Source organism: Drosophila sechellia, chromosome 3R, assembly GCF_004382195.2.
Source record: "Drosophila sechellia strain sech25 chromosome 3R, ASM438219v1, whole genome shotgun sequence".
In the NCBI taxonomy this organism is placed as follows: domain Eukaryota; kingdom Metazoa; phylum Arthropoda; class Insecta; order Diptera; family Drosophilidae; genus Drosophila; species Drosophila sechellia.
In genome coordinates, this window is record NC_045952.1 from 25,634,252 (window position 1) to 25,653,345 (window position 19,094).

Below are 19,094 nucleotides of genomic sequence, written 5' to 3' on the forward strand. Positions count from 1 at the left end.
CTCAATTTACAGATTTTTCGTTTGTTACATTCTTTTTACAAGTTTGAATCAGAAAATATATATGTATATATGTGTTTATCTTTAGTGTTAATATAGTTGTTATTATTGTTGAAATTCAATTTAAGGATTTCATCTTGCCACATACATCTACGCACTTATTTACTCCAGCTAGGTCAAATAGAAACGAATTAACATAAGCGAATTAATACAAATAAAATTACGATAAATCACAAAAAATGTTTCGCAAAAATTTCTGCTACAGTTAACGCCTACTAATCAGCTTGATCGCACAATAATGATACTCGACGCTAGAAAAATATACATACATTTATCTACACCTCTAACTGCCATTTAGTAAGGCTTTGGCTAGTGACAAAGGATCTTGCAAAGTTAAAGCTTACGGGTAAAAAACTCTTGTCCACGCTAAAAGGTGCTTCCCTACGTCCTGGAACAAAACGAAGAACAGAAAACAAAATGTGATATTTATAAAATGCGAGCCGACCTTAAAGCTGGCGCTATCTTCTGATATGAACAAATATCGTTTAGTTTAGTCTAGTTTAGTTTAGTTCGAAGCTTTATTGTAGACTCGTTTGATAGACGCTCAGTTGGTCATTGGTTTGGAAATAAAAAATATATATAGCTAGGGTAATATATATATTTAAGATATATATGATCTATACACGCGGGCCCTGGCTGTGGTCATGTGGCTCCATCGCATGGGATTAGGATTACGTATAAAATAAAGAAAACAATGTTTGCGGAACAATTGCGATTCACAGTTTGCTTTTCCTCCATCGCGGCCACATTTTTGGTCGTCAGCTGCGCCTTGTAGCGCCATTGGCCAGTCCTAAGAGGCGCTGGCCTGAACGCTCTGAACACTCTGCACGCCCTGGACACCCATGCCGGAGCGCACCTCGCGCACATAGCAGTCCCGGCAGACGCGTACCGCCTTGGTCAGTCCGTACTTGGGCAGCGGAGCGGAGGCGTTGGAACAGACGCCGCAGAAGACGCCACCGCAGTTGCGACAATGATGACGCCGCCGGAAGGCAGTGAAGGGCGTCTGGCAGGCCATGCATCGCGGTGCCTTGCCATCGGGTATCCACGCTGGCGGAGAAAGCGTTGCTGAGGTGCTCGTTGCCGATGAGGGCATCTGGGTTTCGTTGTTGCTTTGCAGGCGTCGGCGACTGCCACTCCTGGCGCTCACCGGGGAGTTCTGCTCGGAGCTGGAACTGGTGGAGGAAGCGCTTGAGGGCGTGTTACTGCCCACGGAATTGTTGCGCTGTCGCTGCAATTGAATTTGCAATTGCTGCTGTTGCTGCTGCTGCTCCAGCTGACGCAATTGTGCAGTGCTGCTGGTGGCCGAGCTGGCTGCCTCCTGATCCCCCAGACTTCGACTGCGCGTCACATGCGAGCGACTGGTGGTCGTCGTTGCTCCACTGGGACTACCCTCGCCAGGCTGACTCGCCAGATCAATGGTATTATTTCGCTGCATACTGGCGCCGGCGGAATGGCGCTGACCAGTAGCTTGGTTGCCACCGCCGGCGCTGAACACGTTGTCCAGCTCGGGATTTACTTCCTCGGCTGAGTAAATGCTTTGGTTGGAGCCGGCGCTCTCCTGTATCACATCGTTCTCGGAGGCCCGGAACTCGAACAGCTCCGACTCCTTTGTCTTTTCCGGTATGTCAATGTCCTCCTGGGCGGCCGACATGTTCATAAGGAATACACTGCGCAGGATCTGGCGCAAATCGGATGCGAAGTTCGTTTGCAGCTGATCGGCCACCCCGGCGATGCAGACAAACAGGCGGTGCAGCAGGTTCTCGGTGCTTCTATTGATGAAAAAAAAATGGATTAGTTCTGGGGTGAATCAAAACCACAAATATTGTGATTTCTATTTTTATAATATAATTTCACTTACTTGAACTTGAGGCGCGCCGTTGTGTTGCGCATGGCCAGTGATACATCGTCGGACAGCGAGGAGGCGGCACTGGTATCGCCGCTGGCTAGATTCTGCTCACGCTCGGGCTGAATTGTTTCCGGATCCGCCGCCTCCAGGCTGCAACGCTTGCGACCACTGCGTGTCGTGCGATGCGGATGGGGCTGCCGATGTTGATGCTGATGGGAGTGACGGTGGTGATGGTGATGATGGTGGCTCTGGTGATGGCGGTGATGGCGACCGCTTGGCTGCTGCATATGCTCCTCGCTCGCTTTGATTGTCGTGGGCTCTGCTAGGGGTTCGTTGTCGCTGCTGGGCAGGCGCAGCCGCTGCAAGGTGCGGGTGGCCGCCAGCATGGCAGCACTGGTGCTGGGCTCTTCCTCCTCGAGTCCCTGGTGACCCTGCTGTTCCGCCGTTCCGTACTCATCATCTTCGCTGGCCACGAAGTTGTCCGTGAGAGGAACCTCCTGCGGCTGCAGCAGATTGCCCAGATTGGTGTTGGGTATGAGGTAACCGGAGGCACAGTCCGCCGCCACGATGTCCTTGAGCAACTGCTCTTCGTCTGTGCCATCGTCGCTGCTTTCTGGATCCTCTTCATCCACGTCAATATCGTCATCGTCTTCGTCCTCATCGTCGCCATCGCTCCAGTCCGCTGGTGGATTTGTGGAGCTTGTCGCCGCCGATGATGTCGAGGCTATCGAGTGCGAGGGTGTCGGCGAGGGGGTTGGCGAGGCGGTGGGCGTGCTGGTGGTCGACAGCGACAACATGGACGGAGAGCGCAGCGTAGCTCCCTCCACTGTTGGATTAGAGCTACTGTTGCTGTTGCTATTATGGTTGTTGTTTCGCTGATCCACCAGCCGCTCCACAGTCCTGTGCGTATTGGTTGTCCCCGCGGTGGTGATGGTGGTGCTAGTGGTGTTGGTGCTACTGCTGCTATGGTTGTTGTTACTGCTGTTGTTATTGTTTTGGGTGCTGCTCGTCGTAGGATGGGAGCTGTGCTCTGGACTGGGCGCTTCAATGCTGCTCGAGCCAAGTGGCACCTGGAATACGTAAATAGGATTCATTAGGCATCAGATTGCACCTTTTGATTTTAAGCCAAGGGCTACCCACCTTAGTGTTGATGTCCTCGTTGGTGCACAGAAGCTTCTCCAGCTGATACAGTTCCTGGTTGTTGAGATTGCGCAGGAGATCGCGGATCTTGATGAGGATTGTGCGGAAGGGACGGAACATCTCCGACAGCTGATCACCCGGCATGTCCATGTTGAGCGGCCCCTTGGCATAGACCACCAAGCCAGCAACAATGGCCAGCCGCGGAATGGAGAACATCAGTCCAGGATCGAAGGCATCCACCATCTCCTGGTCGAGCAGCCCGATCTTCAGAGCTCGCTGCAGAGTCTCCGAGAAGAGCACTCCTATCCACTGCTGCATCTCGTACTCATGCCGAGACTTCACCTGCACCATGGCGCTAACATAGCTCAACTCGAACTCGGCGAACAGTCGGTCGAAGATCTTCAGACTTTCGTATAGCTGCTCCGTGGTGGAATCGTTCAAGTCCAGATGCAGTGTCTTGCTGTTGGGCACATTGTTCTTCAAACACTGATCCCTCAATAGGACGCGCACATTGCCCAAACTCTTGGTCACCGCTTGGGCCAGTGGTCGCATTTCTTTGCTCTCTGACTCCCGGTTCATAATCGAGGAGCCCGCCGCCAGGCACTCGGCGCCAAACCACAGTTGCCCGGCCAAGTTCTCCTGGAGCACCTCCTCGGGGAACTTGGCGCGAAAGGCACGAGGATCACGATCTTCGCCGAGCAGTTCCTCCATTATCAAGTTCGTGATGGCCAACACTTTGTCCTGCGAACAGAGATGCAATTATATTTTGTCCAGATATGATGCCAGTCTTCCAGAAACCCACCTGATTCTGCCGCAGCCTGCTGACCAGTCTGGTGCATCGATCCGGCTCCGCGCGTCCATCGAAGCTGTCCAACTCGCTGGCCACCGCTGTGAGGGAGCGATCCGCATGGAAGAAGCGGGCCAGCAGCGATTTGTCATCAGCCTGTTAAAATAAAATGGAGATGCAATTTGGATGAGTAATTGGACGTAGATAAGCAGTCCCCCAGCTTTCCCCAACTGAACTCAATGCCAGCTTATCGCTCCCCAAGAGCAACAAATTATAATGGGCAATCGCTGAACTTGAGGGATCGTGTGACAACTGCAATGGGCAGTAATTGGGGGATTGGTGTTGGGTTGGAGGTGGTACACGACCGACACACGATGGCCGAATGGCGATAAGGATGACTCAATAAGCCACTAAACACGTAGACGCTATCATCCAGCCATACATACGAGCGGCTTAATTAGCACCGCTAATTTACGTTGATTTCACAACAGATCCACAAATCACGTATGCTAATATTGGGCTCTAACAATGCGGCTCAAAATAATAAATCACACTTTGCATTGCGAAAATGTTCTTTAGCTATTTGTATGAAAAATCACTCATAAGCAGAAATTGAACTTATTTTAGTAGCTCTCTTTAGTACAAACCCTTTTGACTTGTTTAGTAGTTAGAAACGGATGTTGTGGTACTTTTAGTTTGATGGCCGCTGTATGATCAGCGCCATCGATTTCGCAACCGGTGCTGTAAGCCGATGCCACGAATAACAATTATGTGCCTCATGTGAGGGGCAGAGCACCAGCGGCACAGCCTGCCCACTGGGATGATGCAATCTTGGATGAGCGCTTCTTTCTTCCCATCCAACATGCAACAAGTGGGCTTAGCCGCGCCGTGCCTGAAATCTCAATGATCCATTAAATCACGTGGCTCTACTTAAGCGGCGCTGCCAACCCCAAACAAATCGCACGAGATGTACCCCGCTGCAGAGTACGGGGTATGCAAAGGTGCCGTAGGGAGGGGAGCAGAGCGAGAGAGAGAGAGAGAGACTGACGATAGAGCAAGTTATCGGCGGTTGGTTGAACTTGTTTTCACCGGCCTTTGTGTGAGTTGCTCCGACGGCTGCTCGTCCAGTGTTTTCGTATATGTGCTCCGCTTTAATATTGAAAGCAGCAAGAGCAGCTGGCCGTGGTGGAAAGGAAACGAATGCACGGAGCGAAATGTGTTTATTATAAAGGTAAACACGTCGAGTTCGAGTCAAAAGCGTTGACTCTCCGCCCCAAAAGACCAAAACTGCGCAGTTCGGCAGGTTTGTTTTTTTATCGCTGCCAGTTAAAGGTAGTCGCTTGTCAATGAGTCGGAGGTTCGAGGTGTTGGCGGGCATTCACAAAACTTTAACTCACATTCGAAACAACGAATACGAATGCGAATACGAATACGAGTATGTGTACTGGGCACAGCTGGCGAGTTGTTCAAGGGAAATTTGTGCCACAACAAAGACTAATTACGATAGCAGTTGGATTTGCACACCGAGAAAAACTCGAAAATCATTCGTAATTCAACTAAAATGCAACTTTTAAAGCATATTACTCACACATTTGATTAGTGATAAATTAGTTGAAAAAAACCAGCTATTTCCCTTCTTAAGTTTTCATTTTAAGCAAGACATTTATTTTTAATTGTGTAGTTACGCCACGAATTATGAAAAAGTAACAATTATTCCATATGAGCCACTGCAAGTGAGTGGTTATGAATGAATCACCCCACGCGATTCGATGAATCGCTGCAGAATATTGTATTCGTTTTTTACATTTCGTCATAGGCCCAAGGGTAAATTTGGTTTTCCTTTGTTTTCTTTTTTTTTTTTTTTTGTTTTTTGCCATTTGTTTACACAACAATCAAATGGGCAAAGCTCTAAAAATGTTTGAGCTTCGATTTGGCGTATGTTTGAATCGCTGTCGCAGTCGCTCTCACTTTGCGAGAATGGCCAAAAAGAATGAGCAATCTAATTGAGAATTATAAATTATATAAATTGAGCAAGGCCATGCGTAAATAGTTCAATGACTGCCCAAGAAGAGCCCCACATCACCACAACACCCCACCAACCGTCGGAATTCCCCCGCTCCCGCTCCCATTCCCATATACTGTTGGCCGTCATGACGACGCTGGCCAAAACGTTGTCGACGCCAGCCACTTTTTGTAAGTGCCAGTCGTTGTAGCCATTAATTAGCGTCGCAATTTGGACAAAAACTGGTTGGGAGCGGGCAAAGAAGGCAGGGAGTTCCGTGTATGAGAATGTGCCATATAGAGAGGATAAGCAAGGTTCATAATATATGTAGTTGATAAGTAACTACTACTGATAGTAGCCGGGGAACTACACAAAATTCCGTAATTTAGAAATTTGAGTTCAATAATTTTTATGCATAAAGCAACTTTAAGCAACTTAAAGCTCTCGATAAGCAAGCAGACTCATTATACTTTTACTAACTGGAGCCTTGAACTTAATAATGAATGATTATCAAAAGCCATTTACATGCCTCATAAATACATGAAAGCATTTAGCCAAATCCCAAATGTAATTAAAGAGTTAAAAACCCCTGACAAACAGGCAAATGTTAAATGGTAATTAAAAATTTCAAGCTCATTTCGAGCCAAGCGGAACGACCAGAAGTTGGAGGAGGAGCTACGACTCCAAGGATTTCACATTGGGCCATCGTGACTTGTTCATTGCGAACTTTGAATTTGTCAAAATTTCGTGATAAAATATTTGTTTGCACGAATTCGAGCAGAAAGTGGACAAACATTTGAGGAATTGATTCGCAGGCGATAAGGCAAAAGTTCTTTGACACTGTTTACCTTTAAAAACAGACCACACCTTTTGGTTTCATATCCGAATTTGTTAGTAACTGAACCACAGATGTGCGCGTTTACCAGCGAGTTATTTGCATATCGCCCGGCTGGAAGCTGCCTTTGTCATTTCAATTGTTTTTTCAACTGGTTTGTGTGTTCAATCAGCTAATTAAAGGTGAGTAACCGCTACCGTCTCCACCATCCCATCCCTTCCATCAACCAACCCAGCAGCAAGTTGCCGTTCACGGACGATAACAGAAAAACAACACTCAGAAGATATGGAGCCGTATCGCAAATGGCGGTGAAACCAAATTTGCTGCTCGACTTGATGTGGGTGAGAACCGCTTTCAGTTCCAGTTGAAGTGGAAAACAAATGACGCCCGAGCGAACTCGAAATGCAAATCATGGAAAGGAAGTAGTCAAGTCGACGGCTGAGAATTACGGTCAAAGCCTTCAATTATGAGTAATGAGTATTATAGGTTCAACTTTCTAATTGCAAGCCATAAGACATTGTGGCAAAAACGGTTTTATAAACAAAAACGGCAACCCCAAATTATAAACTTAACAAAAAATCTTAGATTTTATGAACATATTTATGGCAGTACATTTTTTACTAAGTAAAAAATCTCACTCGGTAATAAACTCATTTTGCAATGCAACCTAAGTAATTGTTCGTAACTAAAACTTGTGTTTCGCACAGTCAAAGAAATAAATTATCCGGAAAATGCTGCAGCCAAGCGTGCGATTTCAGCCATCTGACCATAAGGACATCTGCCTGACGTCACAGTTGTCCGTAGTGGTGACCATGACACGCGCAACAGGCTGCTTGCCATCCCTTTTACCCCCTACCCTCCGCATCCGTATCTGTATCTGTATCTGAATCCTTGAGGGCAGCCAACGACAAGGACACTGGCGAGACAGCCTGCCTTTGTATCTATGCGAACGAATATACGTCCCTGAATCTTTTCGCACTCGAAGGACCAAAGGACCTGGCCGCGTTTGCTGACGCAGGAAGGACTCAGTGGAATTGAAAATGAAAAACACGCACTTGACATTGAATATATTCGCACGATGTGTACTTTTGACAGCTGGCTGTTGCTACTTCGCTACGATTTCAATTGGACATTCGCCAATTGAGGAGATTCTCTAAGAATTGGCGCTGGAGGTGAATCGCAGGGCGAATGTCGTGACCCGCGTAACGATTCAATTTGGTCCCGGCACCTGGCTGTCATCGGTTAATTGAGGGTATACGTCTGGAAAACTACCTCTAGAGCTGAGAACCACCGATCAATTGAATTCAATTTCTGCACAATTCGCGCCGCTCGAGCTGCAAATTAAGCGAGTAATTTAATTGGCTCAAATTTCAAATATAAAATGCAAGTGCTAAAACTGACAGGCCCATCATAATTCCGCATCTAACGTTTCGCACTTAATAGATGAAAGTGAATTCACGTGAATTTGTCATGCGATTGTTGTCTAAAACCAAAATCCAATGACTCTTATGTAAATTGAATAGGTTTAGAAACATTAATTTCATTTCTACTAAAGATTACTCACGTGAATGCGCAAAAATTTATAATTAAACAACAATTATAAACTATTTGCATTCATATAGCCATCTCACGTGAATTCGCACATCAGCTAACTATATTATTTATAAATCAAAGCACGTTGAGATGAAGCAAAGACAAATCGTTATTACTATTATTAACCAACAATAAAAAATATCGGAAAATGCGTCGCAGTAAAAACAATGAAAGCAATTGTTAAGAATGTGAGAAAACAGTAGAAAACCTGTAACACTAATCAATAGTGTTGGTTTACTTGTTTGCTTGTGATATAGGGAAAAACCACTCGAAATGCAGAGATTGAGTTCTGGGAACTGACTAATCAGCCATTCGCATGATAAACAAACAAAGGTATCAAATGCCTAAAACGAATTTCCCTTTCTCAATTCCCATGAATTCTGTTGAAGTCGCATTACAACATCTTTAATGTTTTAAGAGGAATTTCGCTATATACCCTATTCGATTCAAGCAGACGAAAAGAGAAAGAACGAGTGAAAACTGAGTCACGGTCAAATCGTATATAAATAAATGAGCTTGATAAACAAACGAAAGCTACTCGCGTAAATATAAAGATTCAATATCAGCACGGCAGATAGCCAGCCTATATATATATATACAGTATATATATATACCATTCTTATGTATATAAGGGAACAACATATCGCGACATATCGCCAAACATAATGATTGCAGCCCAAAAAGCATAAAATTGCCCAACGAAAGTAAAAAAACAAAATGAGCCGAAATAAATCGAATTATCGCGGGTGCATTCAACTCTGCTGGGCAAACAAAGTGCGCAAGTAAATTATACGAATTATAACCCTTGCAAACGGATAAACCGGAAGTCGATTTAAGGATTTTTATTTACGGCAAACTGCTCAAAGTTGAACGAACTGTCCACAAAACGCATAAACGATATGATCGGATGCAGCCGACCAGTGGCTTTTTTTATTATGTCATAATTAAGTCAGTTTCTTAACAAATCGAACGGAGAAATTTGCATATCAAAATTGCCCAATGTAAATGAAGAAGCAGAAGGGCGAAAGAGTGGAAAACAGCTGGCGATGACAAATCGATGCGGAAGAGATGACAAAATGCGCCCAAGAGACGAATGCCAATAAAACCCATTAAATAAATTGGATAATAATGGATGGGGCGGCAGAAAGATTGGGGGGATTGTGGGCGTACAAAGGGGGTGGGGTGGAGAAAGAGGTCATCATCGTCATCAGCTCCATTGCATATTCATGAGGCCCCAAAAATGTGTCGCAATCGTTGATAAACTGAGACCGAACGGGTCTCACATTTTTTAAATCACTTTGTCACCGCTTTTTGCAGCTTGTTTTTGTTTTTATCGCATCAACAGGTTGATTCCGGTTGAATTATGTGCATTTTATGATTACGATCTGTGAAGTTCGATTTAATGGCATATTGCAAAAACGCAGTTATGTTTTATTAACGAGTAGAAGACGTCTTCAGATACATTTACAACACTGATTTCAAGAGTGTCACTCGATAGCTGTGGATTGATAAACTCCCAAAAACGCAGTTATGTTTCATAAACGAGTAGAAGACGGTTTCAAATACATTTACAACCCTGATTTCAAGGGTGTCACTCGATAGTTAGCGATTGACAAACTCCCAACTTTCTAGTACTTTAATAACTTCATGGAAACAGCAGTAGCACTAATCAGATTAACCTTAAACTTGCAGGATTACTTTTCACCTTTCTGGAGTCGTGCGTATCACAATGTGAATTCGATTCCCCCACCGATTTTTCAATGGCTTCTTCTACTACTGCCATCCCAGCTAGCTGGGATTTTCCATTGGCTGTGTGCACCACTGCCACTGGTATTTAATAATCTTGACACTGGCCACCGATAGTACCCCCTCCTGGCTGCTTCACTCCCAACAATGACAACTGAGAAGATAAACCACAAATCGCTTTCACTTTCCAGCGGGGGTTAAAGTGCGCTCGTCCGGCACTCGGAAGTGTCGATAATTGAGTAACCAAACAGCGGATTTCTGGCGGGGAGCTGGGTGGGTGTGCGGCCGGAGCAGTAGTGTACGTGCAGTACGTGGGCGTTGGCGTCCACACGCGCATCCGATCTCCCGCTCCTCTCATTGATATGCCGGCCACAGCCACAGACACGGCGAGAAAAGAGTGAGACCTAGACTCGCTGTGCCTCCGCCTTATGTAACGAGTGGAGTACACTGAGGGAAAAGTTGATGTCGCCGGCAACTGATAAGCAAGGGCGCTGTGTGTCTGCCGGCGATCGGGACTGGGTCTGGGATTGGGATTAGGTAATAAGTGGGACGCAATGGCCGGCGGTGTCTGGCGGGCGTAATGCAATCCGCAATTGAAACCGCCGCCATTCGAAAGTAGGAGAGTGGCTGCCGAGTCCACAGCTGCGGTCCAACTGGGCAGCTGGAGTGGAGTGGAGTGGCCATTGCACTCACTTCAAACTCCTCGAGGAGATCGACTCGTTGTGAATGTGAAAATTTCACCGCTTTTACTTTTCCCCGACTGACCGTTGCTATGGCCATTTGAAAAGCGTTTTTATTTTGGGAAACTGTCTGCACGTCTGGCAAAAAGCGTAACGAATAATTGACATATCGCTCGCAGTGGCGGCGGCGGCGGCGGCGGCGGCGGGCACGTAGACTGCCTTGGCACAATCTCCGCGCCGAGATGGCCAATGAACCAAGTGGTCCACCTTGGGTCAGGAATTGAGCAACGGCCGGTCGTGGAACGGGGTTTTCCGAAGTGCATCGCAGGCCAACGCTTGACCTGTAAAACTAAATTATCAGTTTGGCGGAGTGCAAGGAAAAGTGATCAATAAGACGGCTAAAGCCCTGACAGCCTTTAGTCGACGTCAGTTGTGATAACACGGAGCGCAATCAATATGAAAACATTGTAGAGTAATTTCAGTTTGTGTGTGTGTGCACAGCAGCAGTAACAGGAAATTACTGAATAAATATGGGGATTAAGTTGCTAACCAATATTTAACCAGAGTTTACAAAAACCCTACCGACTGCCTTCCGCACAAAAAGGCAAGTAAATAAGGAAAATAATCGAACACTGAGCCAATAAAAGAAGGTAGAGGAACCCAACCAAGCAGAGCACTAAATTATTTGATTTTCGGTTTGGAAACGTTACACAATCTTATCGCAAATGTAAGATATAGCCGACATAAATGGGCTACATGTGTGTCCCTAGTTCGATAAAGGCGGTACAAACTGAAGTTCCAGCAACTGAATATCGATCCCCGAAGTGCAATCACAATGAAAAGAGCATTCTTACTGTCGTCGGCACCAGTGGAAAACTACTCAAGTTTCTATATATTCAGTAGGAAATAATGTCATGGGAAAGCTGGCGGCTAGCTATTGAGATAACGACTTAATCGATGGGATCTCGGAGAATCTACGTTCACTATGCCAATGCATCTGGGTTGAAAATGATTGTAATCGCCACACAATCATGCTGCATATAATTATTTCCTGTTTGCGGTAATAATATACAAATATTGCTTATAGGGTCATGACTGAGAAAACAAGCACCCACTTTGAATAAATATATATTGCTTTCAGCGTTGATTCTCTACTAATGGAAATAAATCGATTTTAAATAGCTTCTACTGATTAGCTTTGTTTGCTTAGGTTGAAAAAAAAGGGGTTTCTGGGCTTACTTTGATTTGAAACAATAAGGTATAAGTGAAATTAATAGATATTTAAGTTTAATAAGTTCCCTTTGCAATCGATCAATTACGAATCTACTTACTTAGCCATCTTAGTCACTATTTCTGTTGAATCTGTGATTTTGGCACGATTCACTAAGCTACGTGAGCTCAATTCATGAATACACGTTGTCTATACGTAGACATATATTATCAGTATAGTGTATGTATTCCCTGGACCGACTTAATGCGTCACTAAATCCACTAAATAGCGCATGGATCACGAATACATGGACACCAGGGACCAGTGGACACATGTGGCCTGTTTTATCAACTAATTTCGTGTTAATTTTATATTGTTCCACCCAGTGGAAAAGTTGCAAGCATGCTGACAAAAGAGCTGTTGTAAGTGTTTCCCCCGGGAAATTAGAGGCAGGGTCAGGGAACAAGACGCTCAAAACAAGTTGATTAAATCATCCAAAGCAAATAAAATGGTTAGCTGAATGTGACGAAATATAAAGCCCGATCACGTGCCTTCGTTTCCGAGGAATACGCTCAAGAGATTCGCAATGCGATGACCTCAAGTGCAAAAGCGAGGAATTAGATGTTGTAATCTAATAGAGGTGTATAAGGTGTGCGCCCTTCTTATAATACCTTTTCCACATACTTTGTAACGAGAACATTTATCAGTAGTTAACAAATACTTGTGGTCTATGAGTCATTGTGTGTGGAATGCCATCAGTTTACTAAGATTGCCGTAGCAAATGTTTCAATTAAATGTCTCAAGCTTTAATTATCTGTTAGGCTGATAAAACTGACGATAATATCAATGTCTAATCTATGTCAAATTCTTTTCAGATTGCCAAGCAAGCTTTCATATAATTTCAACAGTGATTGGAACAAAGAATGCTGTCTATCATGACATTTCGCTTTCCTTTCAAAGATTCCATTATAATTAAGCCCATGTAATGATAATTATGAGTCGAATCTATGTCAGAGTCTTTAGCTTAAAGCCCCAGTCAACATTTTAATTCATAATTTGAATAGTGATTAGAAATGACAAATGTCTGTCGTGCAGTCAGTTAGTAGTATCTCAGAGTTGGCTTCAGGAGACTTCCATCAGAATGCTGTTTATCAAGACTTTCGTAATGTTGACAGACGACATTTGCGGCCCACCTTGGCGGCCTTTACTTTATATACTCCAACGGACTAGAACACCAAATTGAGGCCAGCGGCGAGCAGAAGCAAAGTCGTTAACGGTGACGGCGGCAGTGGCGGCACATGTCAATATGGCCCAAATTAAATGCACCGCAAGAAACAGGTTGCTCTCGTTGTTGTTTCTCGTGCTAATATATCGCTGAAGTTGTTGCTATTGTTGTTGTTATTGTTGTTGGCACGAGCAACAAGCACACACTCGCACAATCACCACAAGCAAACACAAACACAAGTACAAACACATTGTTGCACTGCACTAAATGTGTTGGCCAACGGGTCGTATACGCACCGAGTCCATTCATGGCGCAGATGGTGAAAATGAAAATGCCACTTGCTTTATTTGTACAAGAGGTGTAATATGCAGAGCATGCAGAGTGGGTTTCAGAACAGTTAAGCGTTAAATGAAGTTGACAAATACGATAGAGATTGCATTAAATGGGGTAAACTGAATGAATAAACACATGCAACGTGAATTCTTAATGCAACAAATGATGATACGAACATTGTATGGTTAGTTAGCAGAAGCATTAATGCGTTGAAAGCAAATAAAACCAAAAATATTGGGGTAATAATAGCTCTCGCTGAAACAGGTTTCGTTGGTGTTTATCTTTCTATTTATCATTATTATTTACTTGTAAGGTCGTTTCATAATGTGGCTGGGATTGCGAAACGCACTGCATCCGCATCATTGAAACAGAAATGGGCATTATAATCGGTTGCCATTACCAAGAGGGCTGACTTTGCTGCCACTTAACTTCCTTCACTTTTGTCAGAAGAAGTGTTTTTTACTCTTCGCGCCCGTTTTCTCGGCCATAAGTTTAAGTTAAGAAAGCGTAAATAAGTGAATTTTTTTTTTAAGCTGGCTAAGGAGATAGCTGTCCCCGTCGATTCCCGCGGTTCATTCAGCTCGATGCAGTCATGACTTTCTTAGGCTGAGATGTTAAACGGCTATTGTTGTTGTAATTTCCATTTTGCCAGCTCATATTTAATTGTTTTGCGGGTAATTTTGTGCTTTTATGCTTTGGTTGTAAGCCACAAGTCAGAGTTTATTGTGTTAATGGCCGATTTTCGTGCTGACGACGCAACAGACTTTAATTGCACACCTTTGCAACATGCTCCAAAAAGCCGGGGGAGAAGTTCGAGAGAAGCGTTTCAGAAACAACCGAAAATAATTGTAGAAACGATAGCAAAATGAAAATATGAAAAAAACCCAAGCCATCAACGATTAAATACAAAAAATCAGACACTGCCAGCCACCCATGGATTTCACTTTTTTATGGCTTACTATTGTTTCTTGGCGATTCGAGCCGTAAAACAATTCAATGCCAACTTCAAATGAGTTTATGGCAAGCACACAAAGCCAAGACACATGAGAGAGATATCGTTTGGCCAGCCGAAAAGCAGCGAGTAGAATACCAGAAACCAAGCTGGGGAACTACTAGTTTAGGTTTTGCTTTTGAATGGGATGATAGAAGAACATTGCAAATGCCTTTGTTTCAGCAATGCTGGGAAGACCCAGCAGCCATCGCAATCTGACTACGAATGCGAATCTGAGCCATGTGCTCAATAATGCTGATCGACCGGCAGACACTCACACAAATGCGATTCAGTCCGCACCCACTATTTTTGCTTTATATTATTGTACATGGTTACGTATACATTTATGCATTCATCGTCAAACATTTATAATCAAGTATCCGTAAGGCAAGCGCAAAAAATGAAGTATAAAAGTGTTTTCTTCATCGTCTGTACAATACTTCCTATATGTGTGGTGTACGAGTTTAGATGGGAATATACATATATATACATATATTTATATTGTATAGTGTACATTGTATTTATGCAAGCAAATTAAATATGGGAAAATGATGTAACGCTATTGGTTTTGGGCTCACAGATCGAGTGCTCGCCACATCAGAGATAATCAATTACAGGCGCCTGTGGCGCGTGCCGCCTTCTTTCAGAGTTTTTAGTGGCCCCCAGTTGCCAGTTGGCAGTTCCATTGACTGCGGATCCGATCGCGTTTTTTGGGATCTGGGTTTCGGGGCAGTCGCCTCTTTCCCAGCCTCCATTGTCTGGGTTTCTCCTCGCCTTTGTCTGTCTGCCTTCAGCGCGTCGTCGGTTTCGTTTTTATGAAAATTTATATGCACAGACGGAGTGAAAACAATTGCATTCACTGCATACTCTACCTTAGGGTATTTAACTTGAATGGAAATCGCCTCATTAATCTGTGCCTACTAATAAGCAGGCTTCTAAGCACTTTGCTTACTTTAAAGTGTAAGTAACGAGCAGGGTTTTTAGAAATTAATCTAAATTGAGTAGATTTCCTAGTTAAAATCGCATTCAATTACTCACTCGTTGTTTGCTAGTTTCTCGTTGATGCAATAGAATGCAGCGGACAGGGTTGACACACCACAAAGCAAAGCAATCTCGGATTATGCAACTCGATATGGCAATGCCTTGCGACACATCTGGCAACGCTATCGCCGTGCGGTTTCTGTTTATTTTTTAATCGCAACAAAAGCGACCTCGGCCCAAGAATCTCACTTTGCAGGAGAAAGAAAGTTGACACAATCGCAATCACAAAGACGAGACGACACGAGACGAGAAGGAAAAAAGAAATGAAATGAAAAGAAAAGAAAAAGAAGACCAGGAAGCGGCGGCGGAAAAATTGTGTGCAGTCAATGAATGAAAAAGAAGAGCAGTGCGGTAGATGCCAGACGAAAGAGTTGCAAGCACACACATGTGCGGGCATGAAAGCAAAGCAGAAACTTAAGACGTCTATGTGGATTTTCCGTTTCGTTTGCGAGGCATTTTCCACCACCAAGAAAATAAGGAAAACGTACCGTTACTTACGAGCTGCATGCGAGATGGGCGGCGAAATGGGAAGAGGTGGAGATGGAAAGAAGTGTGTTAATTAACAAAGCAAAGTAGAGAGCAACTAACTACTAGGCATCCGGAAAGAAACCGAAGAAAACCGTATTTCCATTTCGCTTTGATCACCTTTGCAAATCCAATTGGAATTTCCGAATGCATTTAGAGCGTAATAAATCATGCAGCGAGTCTTAACGAAGTTTTCAATTATTTATGGCCAAAGAGTTATTTGAAAAGTGAGGAAAATACCAAAAAAAAAAAAACCTCATTATGGGGTTTACTGTTTTTATTTATTTTTTTTGCCATTAAGATCGCGAGTTACGAAATGTATTTGTCATTAAAGTTTTTAGCTTTAACATAAAAGTTGTTTATTATAGAAACACCTCTTCGTGGTCTATGTTATCTTTTGGAATGATTGAGTAGCCATTTGAAGCCATTAAAGACCCGCAAACCTGACTTTACAGCTCTTACACTCCGTTGTTGGAAAACAAATGCAAATAGTGCTGCAAATTGCGATTTAAACGATACTTTCGCAGCCCGTTAATCGATAAACACCAAGCCCCCTCCATCACCTGCGATTAAACGTGATGCGCAGGCAAATCCCACCCACTCCACTCCACTCGGCGCTATCTTATCTAATCGAAGTGCCAGCCACAGATACAGACAATATAATATCTTCCCGGCTATTGAGCACTCGAAAACAAACATAAACATCCGAGGCCCTTCTGCCCACAGACGAGACGAGACCAGACCAAACCAGACATCTGTTTGCCATTTGATTCGATTCCGAGAGTGGAGGAGCCCCCTCAACACCCGACACAAGTCTCGACACTGACCTCCAGCGCCAGGTAACCGAGGTCGCACAAATACACACCGCACATAGTCATAGACATAGCCATGTGTATAGCCATATAGGGTGTTTGCCTTTGATTTAATGGATTTGCGTGTAAATTGCTTCTAATTCCATTTTTCCTACTCTTGAGCACAAATAGAAATCTGGCGACGGCAATCAAAATGTCAAACGGATTGACTGATTGACGAGCGATCGAGAGGAAAACTGGATGAGGGGCACGAAACGCGCTCCATCGGTGGCGATTTATTTTTGGAGGCTAGGGTCTAGCGGTTCACATTTACCATATACACACATACATATTCCAGACACCTCTCAAAATAGAAACAGACGAACTTGTGTGCAAGGGACAATTCGCTTCCAGAGCAACATGAGTTCATCTCACGGAAAAGTTCAATAAACACTTAATATTATAACATTTTGGACAATAACAATTTATAATATGATACGACAAAATGTATAGGGTAATCCAGATTGTGAATTTTGTAAGTTATGTATCAGGTTGCATCATTTATGTACCTCCAATAGGATCTGAGAGATCCGCCTTAGCTAGTTCCAACTGTAAGTTGGATGGCTAAGAATAGACTGCTCCTCCAATCGCTGGAGCTTTGACATTGTTTTCTCGAGTGATTTTCCACAGCAAGATAGCGAAGGGGATTTCCCCGCTGCGAGCGGAACAGAATAGATCCCAAATTACCAGGCGCAGATACATAAATTAGTTGGCTTTGGCTTTAGCTGCTTTTGCTTGTAATTTGCAACACGAACGGACTGGCGCCATATTTGTTTTTGTTGTTACTTTGGGCATGTGCTTGTGCATGTGGCCGTGTGCATGTGTTGGTGAGTGTTTCCAATTTGAATTGAGAGTGCAGCTTGCACACACGTATTGTGCAAAAAAAACAAAAATGTAAAAACAACACGCCGAGATGCAGTTGCTGCAACGTCAGCGAATTCGAATTAATCATCGGAAACGAAATGCGGTTAAAACCCAGCTGGCTAACAGGGTGCGAGCGAGAGGGCGCTAGCCTATAATGAGAATGAGCCAGGGCCAAAGGCTGACGTCACAACGGCACAGTTAAAACACACACTGGCACATTTGACACCATTTGTTGCTCTCTCTCTCTCTCTCTATCGGGCTCTGCTCACTATTTTAATTAATTGCGCTGCGCTCTCTCTTGTTGTAATTGTTTGGTTTTGTTTCAGTGATAAGAGGCCACTACTAATCGGGTTATCGTTCATCATTTATGCGAAAATAGGAGCAGAAAACAAAAACTGTACCTTGGGTTTGTTTAGCCAGCGTTTAAACGTGTCCATCGCTGGAGGTTGTTTCCTTCCAGCTGCAGCTCCACAGTTGTTGCTCTGCCTCCTCCCCTCCTGCTCCTGCTACTCGTCTTCTCCTCTTCCGCTGCTCTTTCTTGTTGTCCTTGCTCTCGCGCACACAAACACACGCACTCACTCACTCACTCACTCGCACTGTACACCAACACAAGCGCGAACGAGCCAAACAAAACAAAGAAAAATGCAATTTGTTTGGCAACTGCTAAATGCACATTACTGATTTTAACACTTATTGTGAATTTTGTTTAAATGCCTTGGCCTCTTCGCACTTTGCTTTACTGCCTTTTGTTGTTCTCCTATATCTTCTTTTCTTGCTTTTTCACTTTTCGTGCTCCTCACACGCGTGACTCTACGGTCTCATTAAGTGGAGCTGCATTTCCCTCGCGGAAACTGCGTCGGTTGTCCTGTGGCGGCCTGCAGAGGCAGTGAGTCAAAGCGGAGGCTGACCACTCGAATGTCGGGCGACTCGGATTGCAAACTTTTCCATTAAACTCGCGCAGCACTCATCCGCCCTTCGCGTTGCGATGCGATTTCCGTCGACAGCGGAGCGTCCGTGCGTTCGCAGCAAAGTTTTTTTTTCGATTAATGTGACCAGTCGGCGGGGTCTGCGATTAGCACTGCCAAGAGTGTGGCGCTCTTCGGTTCGCGGGAAAATGTCGCGGACGTGTAAAAATATTCTACACCGTTCACACTAGCAATGCTGTTGTATGTTCTGGATTTTCAATGTTTGACATAAGCTTATACCTAATAACATATCTAATCATTAAGATTGGTAAATTGAACAATTCATACTATTAACTTTGATGGGTGTTTGCTAAAATCTGCTTAAGGATTTGCAGTAAGTATAAAAGTTCTACCTCTATTAGTAATTACAACATAGCGTAGTTTAATGAATGAATTAGAACAA

At 44.2% G+C, this 19,094-nt stretch overlaps 1 protein-coding gene across 2 annotated transcripts; it reads right to left on the minus strand.

Annotated features, from left to right (window-relative positions):
* Positions 1-347: 347 nt before the first annotated feature.
* Positions 348-18,767, minus strand: LOC6617142 (lateral signaling target protein 2 homolog). 2 transcript variants are annotated; one of them, XM_032720701.1, is made up of 5 exons: positions 18,128-18,767; positions 3,846-3,986; positions 3,044-3,784; positions 1,916-2,973; positions 348-1,826 (listed from the first exon to the last, which is right to left on the minus strand). In XM_032720701.1, exons 1-5 carry the CDS (start codon positions 18,161-18,163, stop codon positions 848-850), a joined length of 2,955 nt encoding a protein of 984 aa, XP_032576592.1. In that variant the 5' UTR covers positions 18,164-18,767; the 3' UTR covers positions 348-847. The 2 variants fall into 2 exon arrangements, with proteins under 2 accessions (XP_032576592.1, XP_032576591.1); XM_032720700.1 differs by lacking the exon at positions 18,128-18,767 and adding an exon at positions 4,924-5,223.
* Between the last annotated feature and the right edge of the window lie 327 nt (positions 18,768-19,094).